This window comes from Athene cunicularia, assembly GCF_003259725.1.
Source record: "Athene cunicularia isolate RWA chromosome 3 unlocalized genomic scaffold, athCun1 chr3_part1, whole genome shotgun sequence".
Classification (NCBI taxonomy): Eukaryota; Metazoa; Chordata; class Aves; order Strigiformes; family Strigidae; genus Athene; species Athene cunicularia.
The window spans coordinates 6,419,608-6,436,455 of NW_020799097.1; the positions used below are offsets into that span (position 1 = coordinate 6,419,608).

The window sequence follows — 16,848 nt, forward strand, 5'->3', positions numbered from 1 at the left end:
AATGATTAACAAAAGAGGGAAAATATGTTCATCCATTCTGACACTTGATACCCACAGATTTCCTAGGCTGGTGGAAGTGAGGTTTTGGCAGCATGTTTTATCAGTGAAGTCATAGGCAAGGATGCAGAGGAACAGGGATGAAAGCAGTAAACCCAGTAACAGCCATGGTACGATCCTGTCAATTTTTACTTTCAGGTAGATGAAGAAGATGTGCCTGAAAGTTGCAATTTTTATACAATAAAAAACACAAAGAAAAGCAGAAGCCCACAAATTGGAACAATTAAAAAAGTTATAAAGAGCTGAAAAAAGTTGGGGTATGGGTTGAACATAAAAGCACCAGGGATAAATTACTGAAAGAAAGTAATATATCCACGTAGTGCACAAATACCAAAACCTGGAGGACCCCAGAACCAGCAAGATCTTCTCATTAGAGTTGAAGGTTTTCTTTTTGAGCCAAGTACCACAAAGCACAGCAATAATGAAAGCATTTATCCACATGCCAGCAAATGCCTGAGGTGTGATGATGACCATAGTGATGACATCGTATAAAGTGATATTAAATTTATCTTGAGGGTGACAAGCTTCCATCCTCCAAGATGGGTAGCAGTGCTGTCCCAGAAAAGTAGGTCGTTGCACCAAAGCTCAGCGCAGGTTGGCAGCTGCTGCTCTCTGTCACGTACGGAAACAGGAGCTTTATAGAGCTGGTGAGGGTGGGGGGTTTGGTGCTGCCCCTATTCAGATCAGGGCAGGTGCAGGAATGTAAATGTGGTGGGTATTCCCTTACCTGGTGTCAGTGTCAGTCTTCAGAATTTGAATTTCTGTGCAGAAGAGCTCTGTTGGGTGACACAAACAAGGTACATGTTTTTCGGCAGCGTACAGTGGTGTGATTTAGGGACTGTCCCATGTTTGATCCCTGCCAGAATTCACGACTTGGGTCCTTCTGTCCCTTTGTTGCTGATGCTGCTCACGTGGTGGGTGCGCTCAGCAAAGCAGCTGGGGGAGTCACTGTCCTCTTTCATCCAAGAGTCCAGGAGCTGCAAAATTCATCCAAGATGCTGGAAACTGGAGTTCATTTGGATTCTCCACAGGTACTGAGAGCCATATTAGTTTTCCCAATGGAATGCCTTAATCAGAAGTGAAGAGCCACATGGGAGGGGGAGGGCACTGAAGGAAAAGCAGGACTTTCTTTTAAAGGTTTAATTTGAAGCACAGAGAGGAAAAGGGCAAAATTAAGCAAGTCTCTGTGACAGGGTTCAAAACTCACCTGCTAGCAATGTGAGGAGTTCTAGGGATGGGACCGCACTGGGTTCCTGGCACATAGACTGCCTCCAGACTTTGGGTTTGTACAGGACCTCGCACATAGGGACCACCGTTCCCAACCGGGTCTTGGCTGATGCTGCGGTGTAAGCAGCAAAAATTTAAATCACAACACAAAGCTATATAGAAATAAAGAAATAAACCACCAGCATTTTCTCTCTTCAGAATGATGCCCTTGTTTTCTGGAGGGATAGAAATGCAGGCACTACTCTAAGATTACTATCACATGCTCCTATTTGCATGTTTTTGCTAAGGACCGTGCTATAGCATTAACATATTGAAATGTTTTTACAGAAGTCCTGGAGTTCATCTCAACACCAAAACATGGTACCTAGCACATGTTTCCATTAAATCCGTTCAGACAGTCCAGTGGCTTTTGATAAAAGTCCTAGTGAGATCTTCACCACACTTTATTTTTCATATTCCCTAGAAAATTTTAACATTATAGCTGGGTTTGGGTGCAGCCATTCAAAAATATTATGGATCATTTAAAAACCAGTCGTCTTTGACTGAAATGACATTAGAGATTGTCACTGCACTTATAGATAGGTATTGTCTATGGGTAGTGTCTGTAAGTTCAAAGAGAATTAATTGCTTACGTTAAACAACCCACTTCTCTGAGGCTTAAAATACAAGAATTAATGTGAAGCCAGGTGTTCTCCTTGTCCTTTAGACCTGCAAAAAGTCAGGAATGAGGTCATCAGACTCTCACGGTGATCAGACTCCTGTTGTGTGTGTGTGAAGTGCAACCTTATGGGCGCTGGCCACAACGCCGCTCCCTGCAGCAGGTGTCAGTAAGAACCAGCAGTTAATCAATCACCTACTTCTCTGTATCTCATTTGCCATCGCCTTCATGTCTAAAGAGGGTCGAAGTTTTACAGACCGGGTGGCAAGGAGGCAAATTTGTTCCTTTTTTTTGGTCTGTATCCTTGCGTCTAGGAGTCAGGGCTGGCTTGTGCCAGCTGGCCAGTAGTGGATGACTTGCAGGGCCAAGCTGTGTTTCAGGAGGCTGGTTTGGCAATTTCTCTCCCTGTAACCCCCACTTTGCTGATCCTGTGACAGTGGGGCTGGGAACTGATGGACAACTTTTGGTTAATTAATTTGTTTCATCTCTTGTGGCCGCACTTTTATGGAATAGTTTGTGATCGTGGCTCTGGGGGAAAGATGCCGATGAGACATGTGGATTAACTACTCTGCACCCACCAATACCTCATTCCCCTCTCCGATCCCACTGGACTGATGGGATTGGCCATGTGGATGCCCCAGCAGGTTGCAGTACTGCACATGCAACCTGTAGAGACCCTGGGCTCTCAGGATGGCCAGGCCTGACCCCCCCACCTCAGTCCGGTACAACTGCTCCTCTCCTGTCCCGTAACAACCCTCTCACTGCCCGCGGTGCCTGACAGCTGGGGTCTCCCAAGCTGGGGGGAAAGTCTGCTGGCAGGCTGCAGAGCACAGCCTGGGAGCTCCCTGATGAATATCTTGTTTTCCTCCACTGCAGCCAGATTGGGACAGTCCTTCCTCCGAGGGATGGGGGTCCAGCATGGTGCTGGGCACCTGAGCAAAGGGGAGGCAAAGGTAGCAGCGGCGGTGTGAAGATGGGAGGAGGAGGAGGTGTGGGAAGTGTGTGGGAGCAAGAGAGATGCAGGAGCACGCAAAACCCCTTCATGTGGCTGCCAGGAGGAGAAACCCTCTGAATAGTCGGAGGCAAAGCTCAGCCCTGCTCTTGCCTTCTCACCAAGGGGACGTTCTTCTACCCTGTTTCACCCTGGCCCAAATGGCTTGTGTTCACAGGGAAGCACCTGGGAGGGATTCCCATACAAAACACTGGGGGAACACAGCTTCGTAGGCACATGAGCAGGACCAAACCGGGACCCCTTGCTGCACTCTTACTCTGAGAGACAAAGTCTTTGAGATCCCCTGAGGAAACCAAACTAGCACATTTTGCTGGAACTTGATGGCTGGCATTCTGCTGATTTTGGACTAGATATTAGGAAGCATTTCTTTCCAGAAGGGGTTGTTAGACGTTGGAATGGGCTGCCCAGGGAGGTGGTGGAGCCCCCAGCCCTGGAGGGGTTGAAGAGTTGGGTTGACTTAGCCCTTAGGGATATGCTGTAGTTGGGAACTGTCAGTGTGAGGTTAATGGTTGGACTGGATGATCTTCAAGGTCTTTTCCAACCTAGACGATTCTGTGATTACAAAAATAATGTTAGTTTTAAATTAAAGATGATACTTTACCCATAGAATCAGATTAAAAATGTGTTTGCATCTACCAAGAAATGTACAGGAATACAAAAAAAACCCACCAAGAAAACCTTCTCTTGAAGTGATTTATTCAGTTTGGAGACCATAAGTGTCATCTTCTGTTGTTACTTCCATACTCAGCTCATCATGTCAGGATGGGGCCAGGATGGTTCATACAGCACGAGAAAAGATTGATATTATCTCTGAAGAAGTCACAGAAATTTTAAAGAGTTCAGCAGCTCCTGATTGCTACAAGGGTTAATATGCTATGAGTAGTTATAAAATGGGGAGGCAGATTGCTTATTGGGTTGGCTTATGGCTGTATTTAATAAGATTAAAATCTGCTCTTCCTTTTAAAGTCCAACTTTTTTTATGGCTTATGCTTAGCAGTATTCTGAAGGCTATTCACCTGCAGGACACTATATCTACACTGGCAGGTAGCACCAGATGATCTTCTGAAATGGATTTCTGGAGGATGTGTTGTTTCACAGCGTTGGTTACCTGCTCCTCTGCCTTTATGGTACTCCCACCTGCTCCTCCGTTTTCTGGCTTGGTATCAGGGTGAGATTTCACTTCATTTGCCTGTGATTTTGAAACTGTATTTTCTATGTTTCAGATCCAAAACTCTGTTGAAGACACGGGTAAGGACACAATATTTTTATGTTAGTGGAAGCCTGTCAGTCATCAAGTGGGAAATTATATCAACTCATGTAATTTAGTCACTAACTTAGATGTATTATTTCTTTTGATAGTTGATGATGTTGATGGAGGGCAGCTTAGAAAGGACATTCCAGAAATCAACTCAGGTAAGTCAGGACAGTAAATATGTCCAAAATGTTGAGTTATTACAAAGATCTGACCTAGTAGCCTTTAGGAACCACAAGTCTGGCAGATGTGATGGCACCAAAGGGGACTGAAAGCTCCCTCCTATCTGAGAAAAATTGAAAATGTATCAGGGATACAGTGACTAGTGCAGTGAGTTAAAAATGTGTGGGATGAACCCCAGCTACTTCTGGAGAGAAGGGAGAAGACCTCCACTTTGGAGCCTGGTAGCAGCCAGAGAAGATGGAAGGGCAGGAGCAGAGGACAGAAAGGTCCATAAAAGGTTGGTGTTGGACAGGGAAGATGGAAAGGCCGGGAAATTTTCACAACGATAACTTTGTAGGAAGCCCAGGATCTTAATCTTAAATTTGGAACCACACTCAAGTGCTCTAGAGGAAGGTTCAGCAACCCTTGGACTGAACCTGCACCCCTCCGCACTGCACTCTTCTGCAGCATGACTCCCAGAGAAACCTTGGCAGGGGCTCGAATTCACATTCTGCTTCACGGATGTGCATTTATTTTGAGTTGGTTTCACATGACCAATGACTAAGACATGAAGCTTAAGTCCCTTCATCTCTACCCTCAGGGTTTCAGTGGCATTGCCTTGAGAGTTTTAATTTCCTGGCATTGCCTGTTATCTGCTTTAGGCTCTGGTGTAAGTTTCCTCTGGTGTTGCTGACAGATCAGAAATCATGTGTAAGGTGGGGGTTTAGTTTTGTGGGTTTTTTTCTCTTTCTATGTACATGAGGAGAATATAAGTTGTTTCTATAACAAAAGATCTGAAGATGAAGGTTCTGTGTTGGGATTGTGCTTACACAAGGGCATTAAATGTAAAGGTTACACCAGCAGGACCATACAGTGGCTGGGGTTCACACTTCGCTCTGTGGGGGGAACTTGGCACCTTAAAAAAATCAGGGTCTAAAATCAGAGTCTCAACTGCTGTATTTTTAAATAATGGAAAATGTGGATCAGCTGCTTAAAACACAGGTGTCTGTTGCCAGTTCAAATCCATCCCCCCCAGCACCATTCTAGAAGGCAAAGGATTGTTCCAAACTTTGTATCTACCAACCCAAGCGGATATTTTGGATATCCCTGTGCATCTCAGATGGCACCAGACATGTATGTTTAGGCAACTGGATGGACACACAGCTGTAATGGGATCTGAGACACATAGCACATAGATTTAATTGATGCATTCTGAGCTTGGGTCAGACTCAGGTGGTTGAAAAAGTGGACTGAATCTCTTCCCTCTCCAGAATCCTTGTCTTTCTCCTTTGATCATATGGGGAATCCTAGATGATTAGCCTAGGTTAGGTAACTAGTTAAGCTATTAGATGCCTAAATTATGGATAAATCCATTCCACCTATATATCAACCACAATGTTTAGAAGTCGTCAGTTGTTTCAGGATACAAGCCTGGAAATAAAATCTCCTCTGGCCAGCTGTTATGAAATTGTTACAGAAATCTTAACTCCAAATTCTCCTTAGCTGCAGACAGAGGACAGGCATGGTCTATTGTGGCAATGGCTAGTCATTTGCTTGTGGGCGGCAGCTCTTTAGAGAGAGATGGGTTTGTTGATGAGGCAGCCTGATAAATTGTGTCATCTTTGAAAAAAAACATATTGTAGTTCTTAATACATTACTCTGGCCTAAATGGTTGTTTATCTCATTTCAGAAACAGGAAGGAAGCTTTTTGAAGGTGATATTATCTTACCGGTATGTGCTGCTGATCTAAACCAACATCAGCAAGAGTATAGACTGGGTTTAAAATGTTAACACAAGCATCTGGATCTCATTAACAGCTGGAGAGGAATGCTCTGAGAAACAGCTCCTACAGATGGAAGTTTCCCATCCCCTATATCCTAGCTGACAGCCTGGGTAATAAGAGGTTTTATTATGGTAGAACTGTACTCCTTGCATTAGACATACTCTGTTTTTGTCCAGCTCTTTAGGGTGCTTTTGTTTCATTTGCTATTGAGTTATGCTGCATTAATGTCCATGTTACTGCAAGACAGAGTGAAGCAGCTCTGCCCCAGCACACGTTGTTTCCAATATAACAGCCCCAGCGTTCAGCCGGAGGCTGGTGAACAGTCAGTTTAACTAATACCAGTGTGTCTAGCTGAGATATCTAGATAAAGAAGTCAGGAAATCCCAGTCTCAAGAATATGCATGTTAATCTACTGCGTTCTTCGTGCCTTATCTCTTCTTAACAGCCCCAGCTCAGAACAGGCAGAAAGGAAATGCAGATATTTTATACATAACAAAGTTCAGAGCATTCTCACATCTTGTTTCCATTTAATTTTAGATCCTTTTAAATTTTGAACAATTTACATGTAAAAACTAATAGCAAATCAGTGCTAAAATCTTCTCCTGTCTTTACTAGTCCTGAGTTCAAAGTTTACAATACTTGAAATGATATAATAACGTGCAGTACAATTACCCAACAAAACCTGAGCAACGCCCTGGATGTCCAAGAGCCTGTTTGTTTGTTTCAGCACTATCAGTTTGCCTAATAAAAGATACTCTCTCTCCCTATGACCTCTGCCAAAATTACTCCAGTCAGGGAATTCTGCTAATAGCCTCCTGCTCTTTCATCCAGGTACATATTTTTTACAATTTTAATACACGCTTGTTCACACTTTCTATCTAGAATTATAGATATTTATAATAATAATATCAAAGCAGAACAACTGCTTTTGCTATCCTCTGCTGTGTTTCAGATCTGAATGCTAAAGGGGTTATCCTGCAGGCGTTTGACATGTTCAGGCTGAAGTCTTGTGTTGATTTCAAGCCCTACGAAGGGGAACGGACTTACCTGAAATTTGAGAAGCTGGATGGGTAATTTTGTATTAACAACCTGGTTTGTACCACCTTGTTCGATACAATCGTTTTTCCCACTCAGGAGACATTTGCTTTCATTCTTGCTTGTAAAAAGGACATAAATACCTCTGCCACTTGTCTGTCCCAGTGCTTATTTGTATTACAGTGGAGGCAAACCCAATGAAAACAGACTAATCAAAGGTATTATCTGCATTTGCTGTTCTCTTAATATAAGAAAAATAGTATTTTATTTCCGTTTGCATCCTAGCTACTGAAGTGAATCCCTTTCTTGGCACTCTTTCAGGGAAAACAGACATAAAACTTCCTCCTGGTGTTGGTTAGGGGCAGGGTATGTCACTAGTGTGCTGGCATTAGCATGTAGCTGCCTCCTCGCTTTCAAATGCAGGGTTTGGTTTACCTGACCAAGTGTCAAAGCCAACAACTTCTACCGCTGTGTAGGTCACCGCAGGTTGCCTTTGCAGTCAGCGGGGAGGTGGTGACTCTGCCAGGCCACAAACCATCTCACCTAAAATAGAAGTCTAAAACAGGTCTGGTGACTCTCATCCCAAACGCCTGTTACTGTCCAGGGACTGTAAAGGTGCCAGGAAAGTTAACTCAGCCGCCAATGCCAACACTGTGACTGTCTAAAGTTAGGTCAGAGGATTTCTCCTCTTGCTGGGCGGGACCATCAGGAAGCTGGTGACACCAGCTAGTGTCTGTGTCCAGGAATCCAGTGTAGATCTGCCGTTGAGTGCGGGGAGACTGGTGCGTAGTATTTTTGGGGTAGTTGCTTTTTTTTTTTTTTTTTTTTTTTTTAAACACACAGTGATGAATTATTTCTGAATGGACATGAGAAACTAAGATTTAAATCAGTACTTAGGATCCAGACCAGAGAAGCCAATTCAACTTGAGTTCACTGGAAGCTGCTCAGTACCTTTGAATATTGGGCCACTTACTTAGGTACTTCAGTAAACATACATGTAGACAACAGCAAACAGTGTATGAGGTTATAAGGCATCCGCTGTGCTTTCTTGAACTGCTCATCTGCTGGTCTCCTTCCTATATTGGTTGAGCTTGGACTACGCTGAGTTGAAGAGAAATAATACTTGCCATCACCACCTCCTTGACAAGAACTGCAGCCAGCTGAAGAACACGCATGCGCTGCCCTCCAGGGAGGGCAAAATGAAACAAGAAGGCAAATCACATCTGGGACAAGGTCTCATTGCTGGACTGTGACAGAATGCTGAAAGTGCATGTATTCGGGCGTTGCAAATCTAGTCTGGGCAAGACTGGAAAACTCAGATGGGAAACTCTAAAAAAATATTATTTTTTTACTTCTATCTTGATCTTACAGTTGAGTTAATATATAGATTCAATTCATAGAAGATATTATGCAAAATGGGTGCAATATCTGAGTCTTTCCCTTACAGGTGCTGGTCTTATGTGGGGGACCTTCAGAGTGGCCAGACCGTGTCCATAGGAGAGAGGTGTGACTATAAAGCCATTGTGGAGCATGAGCTTCTGCATGCCCTAGGATTTTACCATGAGCAATCCAGGACAGATCGTGATGACTATGTTCAGATATGGTGGGATGAAATTATTGAAGGTATGATGCAGATCTGAAATGTTTGAGAATTGCTTGTAGATGCATGTTCCTTCTTTTATGATGCCAAAATGTCTCTGTTGAGAATGGCTGCCTACATGTTGACAACTGGACCATTATTTAGTCATGGGTAAAGCATTTTGAAAAGATGCTACGTGCTAAATTTTATTTCTGGTCTTACCTAATCACTTGTGTATATTTTTGCCTAGGTTTTGCATATGCCTTTGACAAACACAATGATAGTTTCCTTGATGACCTCAATACCCCGTATGATTATGAGTCAGTCCTGCACTATGGACCATATTCTTTCAACATCAATAGCAGCGTTCCTTCCATTACAACAAAAATTCCAGAATTTAATGAGATCATTGGGCAGAGGTTGGATTTCAGCAGGATTGACTTACTGAGGCTGAATCGCATGTACAACTGCAGTAAGTTCTTCTTCTCACACATGTGCTTGAAAATCCTTACTCAAGCTTCATGAGAACATGGATAGACTCACGTGGGAGGAGCAGATACGTTTCACCCTTGAGATCCTATTGCAATGCTAAGAGAAACTATGGTTCTTATGCAGCAGCAAGCTCCATGGTGGCCAGATCCCCATTTCCTTATAGAACACCATTGAAGTGAATCAAGGGTCTAACACTTTTCATTCACACAGGCCTTCCCATAATATTACTTGTAATAGTTACTGTTTCCTTCACAGATGATGATCAGGTAACAGTAGTCTGGAATTGGGGTCTCCAAAACCAGAGTATTTCAAGTTCTTTTTTCCACTTATGTGATGTTTGATAAGACAGTTGGAGTCAGGAGCACAAATGGGGATAATCATGCTTTCCAGCTCCACTGGCAAAGCTATGAAAGCAAATGCTCAACATGCTTTACAGTACTGACATACTGTGTTAACACACACCGGCATATTTCCACTAGCCTCAGCAGAACTACTTCTGATTTACACCTCGAAGAGAAAAATGAGCTACAGAGCATATCCCAGGCAGGCTTAGAGAAAATGATGGATATCTGAAAGGGAGGACTAGAATGTAGGGGCCAAGCTGGTTCCTTCAAGGAAATATTCAGCCAAGAATAGGTGAAAGAGATGTTTCTTTCAGGAGGAAACATCATTTATGTGTGGTAACAGATGTAGATGTGAAAGTCTGTATAGTCTCCAGCTATATTAAGAACGTATTTCCTGATGTTAGGTGAGGTATGTAAACACTCCAGAATGGGGTTAACAGCAAAAGCCTTATTTAATATTAATGGACACAGTAAAATACGTTACTCTGTTCCTGGCAGCCTCGAGTCTCACCTTCTTGGACCAGTGTTCCTTTGAATACATCAATATCTGTGGGATGGTGCAAATTGCACAAGATGGTGCTAGCTGGGACCACACATTGGGCAAACCAGGAGATGAAGACCATACTTTGGTGGGAAGCTGTGCAGGTAACAGGTGTAGTTTTAGATGGTCGTTAGACCTTACCATGCTTTTATGAGGTGTGAGAATGAAGATATACAGAGATAAATAAGTCACTAGAAATACTCTTCTATTAATGTTAATCACTGTATGCCTCATGCTAAACATGACTCTTGAATTTTCAGATAGAAAGGCTAATAATTTTAACTTGAAATCTTTAACCCTTCTTTAAATATTCTCCCTACACTGTAGTATCTCATGAAAAAATGACACTTTGAGACTTAGCTGCTGTAAGTTGGTGGTAGCTTCATTAAAATGAAGGGAGCGCCACCAGATTGCCAGAACTGACTTTAGTGAAACTCCATCGAGTTTAGTCAGGTGAGACTATCCTGCTTTTATGCATATGTTACGGGATTTTGAGCGATTTTCTAGGTTTTTGTTTGTTTGTTTGTTTGTTTGTTTAAAAAAAAAAACCAACCACTTTCCTTTGTATAGGAATTCACTTGAGGCATCCCCATAGAAGGCCATACGTAAACAGACATCACAATACACAAAATCTTGTTTGTAGACACATTCTGACATTGAAACCAATCCCAGATCATGAAAACAGGAAGAGCTTCAGCAGTGTGTCACGGAATAGGAGGCAACCACCCTCAGAAGACTCTTCTAGGGAGGGGTTGCTGTGTGAGGCAGAGCCCTATCAGGAGGGTGTAGCTGCTGGTAATTCAAAGTTTGTCTGAGCTGCAACACATAGGAAAGATGAAGGATTAGCTGAGAAGCAAACCTTCAGTGATTTCCCTTCTTCCAAGGAAAGTGTTGCTTGGGGTCCTTTTGATCAAGGCTTTGGCTTGAACTGCACTGATTTAAATATATACTGAGCAAATATGACTGTATTGAGTTCTGCAGTGTTTTGATTGCTGCCAGGACACAGGAACTGAGTAGGGTCTGTTGCTCTCAGAGGCAGTGTGGAGAAAATTAAACGCTGTAGAGGAGCATCACTTAAACAGTCCAAAAATCCTCAATCAAAAAAGTTTATTTTGAAAATCACAGGCATGAGACTAGCTGGTCTGTGTACAAGTGGTCACAGTTAGGCACATCTGCTTCCCAAAACATGAGTGGTGGTTAGTCACAAAATTGTCTCATGGTGCAGGAGAGGAAAAAAAAATACTGAATAGAAAAAAAAGTCATTTCTGTCGAGCCTGCTCCCAGGGAGGAGAGAGCAAGAGATGGCTGTTGGCAGTAACGGATCATGTTTGGTGGCTCCCGCTGCATTTGGTTACAGTTTGGGGATGCTGCCGTTATACCAGATTTGCAGTCAGTGAGGAGGAGAGCAGGCAGGGCGGGGGCGATGCTCCTATTCTCATCACATGTGGGGTTCGAAAGGGCAGCTGTGCGCCTGGTGAAAGAAACAGTGCAAAACAACAGCACTTGGAAGACCCTCTGAGCAGGGAGCAAAATAAACAGGAGGGTTGTTTACATCCCATCATTGGCCATTTCTTGTTTCTAGAGGAACAAGTCTGTTTGCCTGATGTTTGACGGGCTGTTTTCTTGCGGTTTGCAGGGAGTGTGGTTTGCTGACACCGTAAAGGCTCTGGATGTGTGACAGAGCATGTGGCTGGGGAGCTGACAGCAGCTTCCTGCCTCTCATGGCTAGTGGCAGAAAATTAACTGCTCAGCTTATAGGAGGGGGAAGAAAAAAAATGTTTAAAAAGTAGTCAGCCTTCAGAAGTTTCCTGAGGGCAAACGGGTCAGCAGTTAGTGGAAAATAAGCAGCTTTATCGAATATTTGTAGGGGAACTTACTGCAGAAAGCTAGTCATGCTCATGGGAGCACATCCAAGCACGGGCATGTAGCTGGGAACAGCAGTGGAGTGGCATCAGGTGGCAATTCAGAGTCATTCTTCCCTACACGTCTCTGCTATTTGCATCAGTCATCTCCCAGATAGACAGGAGAGTTCAAACCCATAGATGCCATCACAGAGTATTTGGGAACCCCCAGCGTGATGCAGCTTGAAAATGTCCTTGCTGTCAGGAGAGACACTTCCTATAGAGAGGGGATGTACTGCGGCTCTTAGGTGAAGCTGATGCACTTGCTCAGTTGACTTAAAGAATTTAAAATTGGAATATATGGAACAGGCCTGACGTGGATGATGAGGGTGCAGGTGGTCATCGTTTCTAGGCAAAGCAGAAGGCTGGAGGACTTGACCTAATGGGACCCTTCCAATACTTTCCTAGTTTGTCTTCAAAAAATCCCTGCCCAAGTGCAATCCACTTACATCTGCACACGCTGACAGGATTGGCACATGTACAGTTTATACTTAATTTCTAAAGAATGGAACAAAATGTGTACCTTATTTCAAAGTATTTTCATTTTAATATCGATTTGCAATGTAGAGAGGATTATTTTCTATTGATTTTTTTTTCCTACTTTGAAAATGTTTTTCTAGCTCAGGCAAGTGGAAACTGCACTAAAGCTTATTTAGCATTGGCATTTCATTACTGAATGGATCAAAAACTTTTTTCACATCACTGTGTTTTGTGCTTCCCAGATAGAGGATATTTCATGCACTTAAATACGAAAACTGGACATGCTGGTCAGTCAGCTCTTCTGGAATCTCGCATCCTTTATCCAAGGAGGAAGGAAAAATGCCTTCAGTTTTTCTACAGGTTAAATGGAAGTCCACAGGATAAGCTAGTTATCTGGATTAGGAAGGATGATGGAACTGGAAATGTTAGACGGATGGAAAGGTTGCATACTATTACAGGTAAGTGAAAGTGTGTTTTCATATCTGAAGTGCTGGAAAACTTAATAATATGAAAGTTTGCTCGTGTCCAATGTAAATCTAACCTTCATTTGCTTCAGTTGAGTAATTCCAGAGTTAGTGCCCATGAGAACAGAATTTGGCTCGGAGGTGATTTCCTTAAGTCTGTGCCCAGATTAGCTAGGGTGAAGGGCATCAGACGATCACCATACAACCAAACAGGTCACAGGACGCTTGAGGAAGGCACAGCTTGATTTGGGATTGTGTCCTGGACTTCCCGTTCTCACATGTATTTACTTCCCTCTTCAGCTGATGGAGAACATCACTGGAAATTGGCCAGCATTCCCTTCAGTGTCAAAAACAAATTCCGGTATGGGTTTCAGGGCATCAGAGGAGAACCAGCCACGTCTGCAGGGGGCATTGCCATCGATGACACCAGCCTGACAGAGACAAACTGCCCCACCAACGTCTGGCACATCAGAAACTTCACATCTCTTTTGAATAGTACTTCAAAAGGCGATTATATTGTGAGCCCTGTATTTAACAGCTCGGAAGGATATGCCTTTGCTTTACAGCTGTATCCTCATGGAAGAAATTCTTCATCCTACACGAATTATATGGGGATTACTTTCCATCTCTGCAGCAGTCCAAACGATGGCCTTCTTGAATGGCCAGCTGGACACAGACAAGTTATCTTGTCTGTTTTGGATCAAGAAGCAGATATAATCCACAGGATGTCCCTCAGCCTTAGCTTTACTACAGACCCAAAACAGCTAGTACATGGTATGTCAGAGTGCACCAGTGAGAAATGTAGAAATGCAGAAATACAACTGGGCTGAGTGGAGATCGGCTTTAATTATTTCTATATTGTGGCACAACAGGCAGAAATGACACCCTGCAGTGGGACAAGCCATCTATCACAGGGAGCTTTTCTTCTTCCTGCAACTGCTACATGAGCCCAGGTGTTGGCTGGAATACATTCCTGACCCACAGGGAGCTGCACTGGAAAAAATTCCTTAAAAATGACAGTCTTTTCATCTTTGCTGATTTTGAAGGTAGAGTATTATATTATCAGAATCTCCACTGGAACAGAGCAGCTACATACTTTTCTGTTTGTAAAGAAAGTACAAAAGATAAAGGTAATTAGCAAACATCTGTTTCAAGAACAAGGTTTTTAAATGCTTAGTGATTTCAGGTGCCTAGATTTTTGAATACACAATATGAAACCTTGTGGATGACCCTGATTCTCTGGGCCCTGAAAATCAGATTTTCAGGAGAGATTATACTTCCGTGTCTTGACGATCAGTCTACTTAATGGTGTTCCCATTCACTACCACCCTCTGTATCACTTCCAACTTAAGTAAATTGCTGTTTGAAAATGAAGAAATTCTTTACAGATCTTGAAAAATTGACAGAGTTATTGATCCAAATTTTCTCTTCTGAGGTTAGAATTTTTGTCAGGGCTGTGTGCAGCCTCTCTGCTCCGCCAAAGGCAGCGGGGAGGGGAAGAAGGAGGGACAGAGCTGTTTAGTGCAGAGGGCAGCCCGGCTTGCACATGCCCATCCTGTGAGAGCCACCTGTGAGATGGCTGCATTCATCTTCCCTCATGTTAGGTGTCCAAAAATAAACTTTCAAGACTCCCTGGTGGGTCATTTGAGAGCAACAGGTACCTCTGGGGAGCAGTTGATCCCATTCTATTATAGCTGTGATGAACTGCTCTTCTGATGTGCTGATCTCCACCAGCTGCAAAGAAATCCATCACTAATAACTAATGGTAAAATCAACCCTTCTGAACTGATTTTCCTTTGGAAAATGTCAGTGTCTGGGAAGTAGAAACACTTTGTATAAGTAAATAATCATTAAACCAGACCTGATCCTATTACAGGGGTCAAAGCACTTAGATCAGAGAGGACAGTTGAGAGTATGCTGCGATAATCCAGACTCACTCCACACAACTGAGGGCTGTGAACACCAGGCTGTGAACTCTCCTGGCAGAAGGATTTCTCCCTTGTTCTTTGTGGGAAAAAAAAAACCAAACAAACAAACCAAAGAAAAAAAAAAAAAAAGCAAAGTTCTTGTTTTCAGTCCAGCAAAGAATGAAGAAATTTTTGAAACAAGAAGAACTTTAGCAAGGTGGGAAAGCTGCTTCCCATGAATGCTGAACCAGGAATGTGTTCTGCTGAATAAAAATGCAAAGAGCAGTCTACATTTCGGGCATACAGAATGGCCCAGCTTTTCTTCAGGTTATGTAGGGCATTTGGCAGTGCTTCCAAGTACCCTTTAGCAATAAGAAAAGCAGCCGAGTCCTCTTTGTGCTTTTCCTGACAGCGCCTTGTACTGTGAATAAATCACTGGGGAAATTCACTCCTGCTGTGTCATATGGGTGCCAGTGGTCCCAAAAACATTTGCAGCTGCTAGATGAGATTGTAGTTAAGAACTTGAAAGACTTGTTAGACTTCATTTAGTCTCCAGTTATAAATGGATTCAGCTTAATTTCTAGATATTAAATCTAATATGGTCACATTTTTAAGGTTCTAGTCTCTGTATTTGAAGATTTATTTTGATACCAGGGTGCCTAAAAACTCAGGATCAATGTTACATTGCCCTCTGATGAAAGCTGGAGGTTGTCTCTGCATAACCACCGAGGGTCTGCCCCATGCCTCCCACTTCTCCACAAACCTTTCCACCCTCCCTCCTCACCCCCCAGTCCTGTTTCAGATCACCTCTGACCCAAGCTCTCTACTGCCTCACCCCAGCTTCCCTCCAGCTCAGTAATCCCAGGATCCCCTGCTGGGGATGAGAAAGATGCAGAGTGGAGCACCGTGCATGCCTGCAGCTCCCTGCCCTTCCAGCTTCCCCTCCACCTCCTTCGCTGGGTGCTGCTGCAGTCTCTAGGGATATTTGGATGAATTATTGTTGCTTTGTTTCTTGCCCCTAGAATAAGCCTGAATGTCATCCCAAAATCCATTATGGAACTGTACTATATACTCCATGTATTAATTTTTTTTTTCTTTTCTTGCAGATCTTACCCCTTTGATTACATCGGAAGTCCCAGTCCGTCCTTGAAGTGCCCTCAGCCTCTTCATTATAAGTGCGAACAGCCATCCATGACAGATAAAATATATTACTTCACTAAAGAAACTGTTTTCTGTGGTTTCTGTGTTTTAAGAATTTGAACTAAGCTTCCTTGTCATTTTAAGAGACTAAACCCATAGACCCTCCAAAGATTATTTTGGCCCAAGTAGCAAAGGGCTTCTCTTATATCACTTTTTTCCTTTCCATGTTTCATTCTTTTTATTTATCTTTCTTACTTCCCAGCTCGTGTGTCTGAAGTCTTTCTGTCCAACCTTCCCTAGCCAGAAGCACCAGTGCTTGTTTCCAAGATCCTATTCCAGGACTTCTCTTTTCTCCCCATGGCCATTACCAGTTCTTCAAACCCAGCTTTTGATAATGCTGGCTCCCAAGTATTCAGAAAATTAGGTCACGACTAAAAGAATAGCATAGTTCCCTACTTTCATCTGTGTCTGGACCCAGTTCAGTGTTACTGAGAAGTTTTCACAAAAGCGTAAGGGGCATTTGTTTGGATCTTGTGGTGGGTTGACTTTGACTGGTTACCAGGTGCTGACCAAGATGGTCTAGCACTCCCCCTGCATCTACAAGACAAGGAGAGAAAAACACAATGAAAATCTCATTGATCAAGATCAGGACAGAGAGATCACTTACCAATTACTGTTATGGGCAAAACAGCCTTAGTTTAGGGAAATTATTTTATTGCCATTCAAACAGACTAGGATAATGAAAACTACGAACAAATATAAGAACACCTTTCCCCCACTCACCCCTTCTTCCCAGGCTCAACTTCACTCCTGA

At 43.1% G+C, this 16,848-nt stretch overlaps 2 protein-coding genes across 2 annotated transcripts in view; one reads left to right on the plus strand and one right to left on the minus strand.

Moving 5' to 3' along the window:
- The window catches only part of LOC113478899 (taste receptor type 2 member 9-like), a 2,251-nt gene extending 1,663 nt beyond the window's left edge, over nt 1-588 (minus strand). Inside the window, exon 1 of the mRNA XM_026846429.1 lies at nt 11-588. Within this exon, the coding sequence (XP_026702230.1) occupies nt 11-588 (578 nt within the window). The remainder of the gene's footprint in view (nt 1-10) is intronic.
- Nucleotides 589-1,052: 464 nt separating this feature from the next.
- Nucleotides 1,053-16,044, plus strand: LOC113478900 (meprin A subunit alpha-like). The gene is made up of 13 exons (XM_026846430.1): nt 1,053-1,088; nt 4,178-4,202; nt 4,314-4,367; nt 6,059-6,099; nt 6,186-6,261; nt 7,104-7,221; nt 8,634-8,809; nt 9,016-9,237; nt 10,100-10,246; nt 12,766-12,981; nt 13,288-13,765; nt 13,864-14,033; nt 16,001-16,044. The coding sequence occupies exons 1-13, from the start codon at nt 1,053-1,055 to the stop codon at nt 16,042-16,044; spliced, it is 1,803 nt and encodes a 600-aa protein (XP_026702231.1).
- Nucleotides 16,045-16,848: the final 804 nt, after the last annotated feature.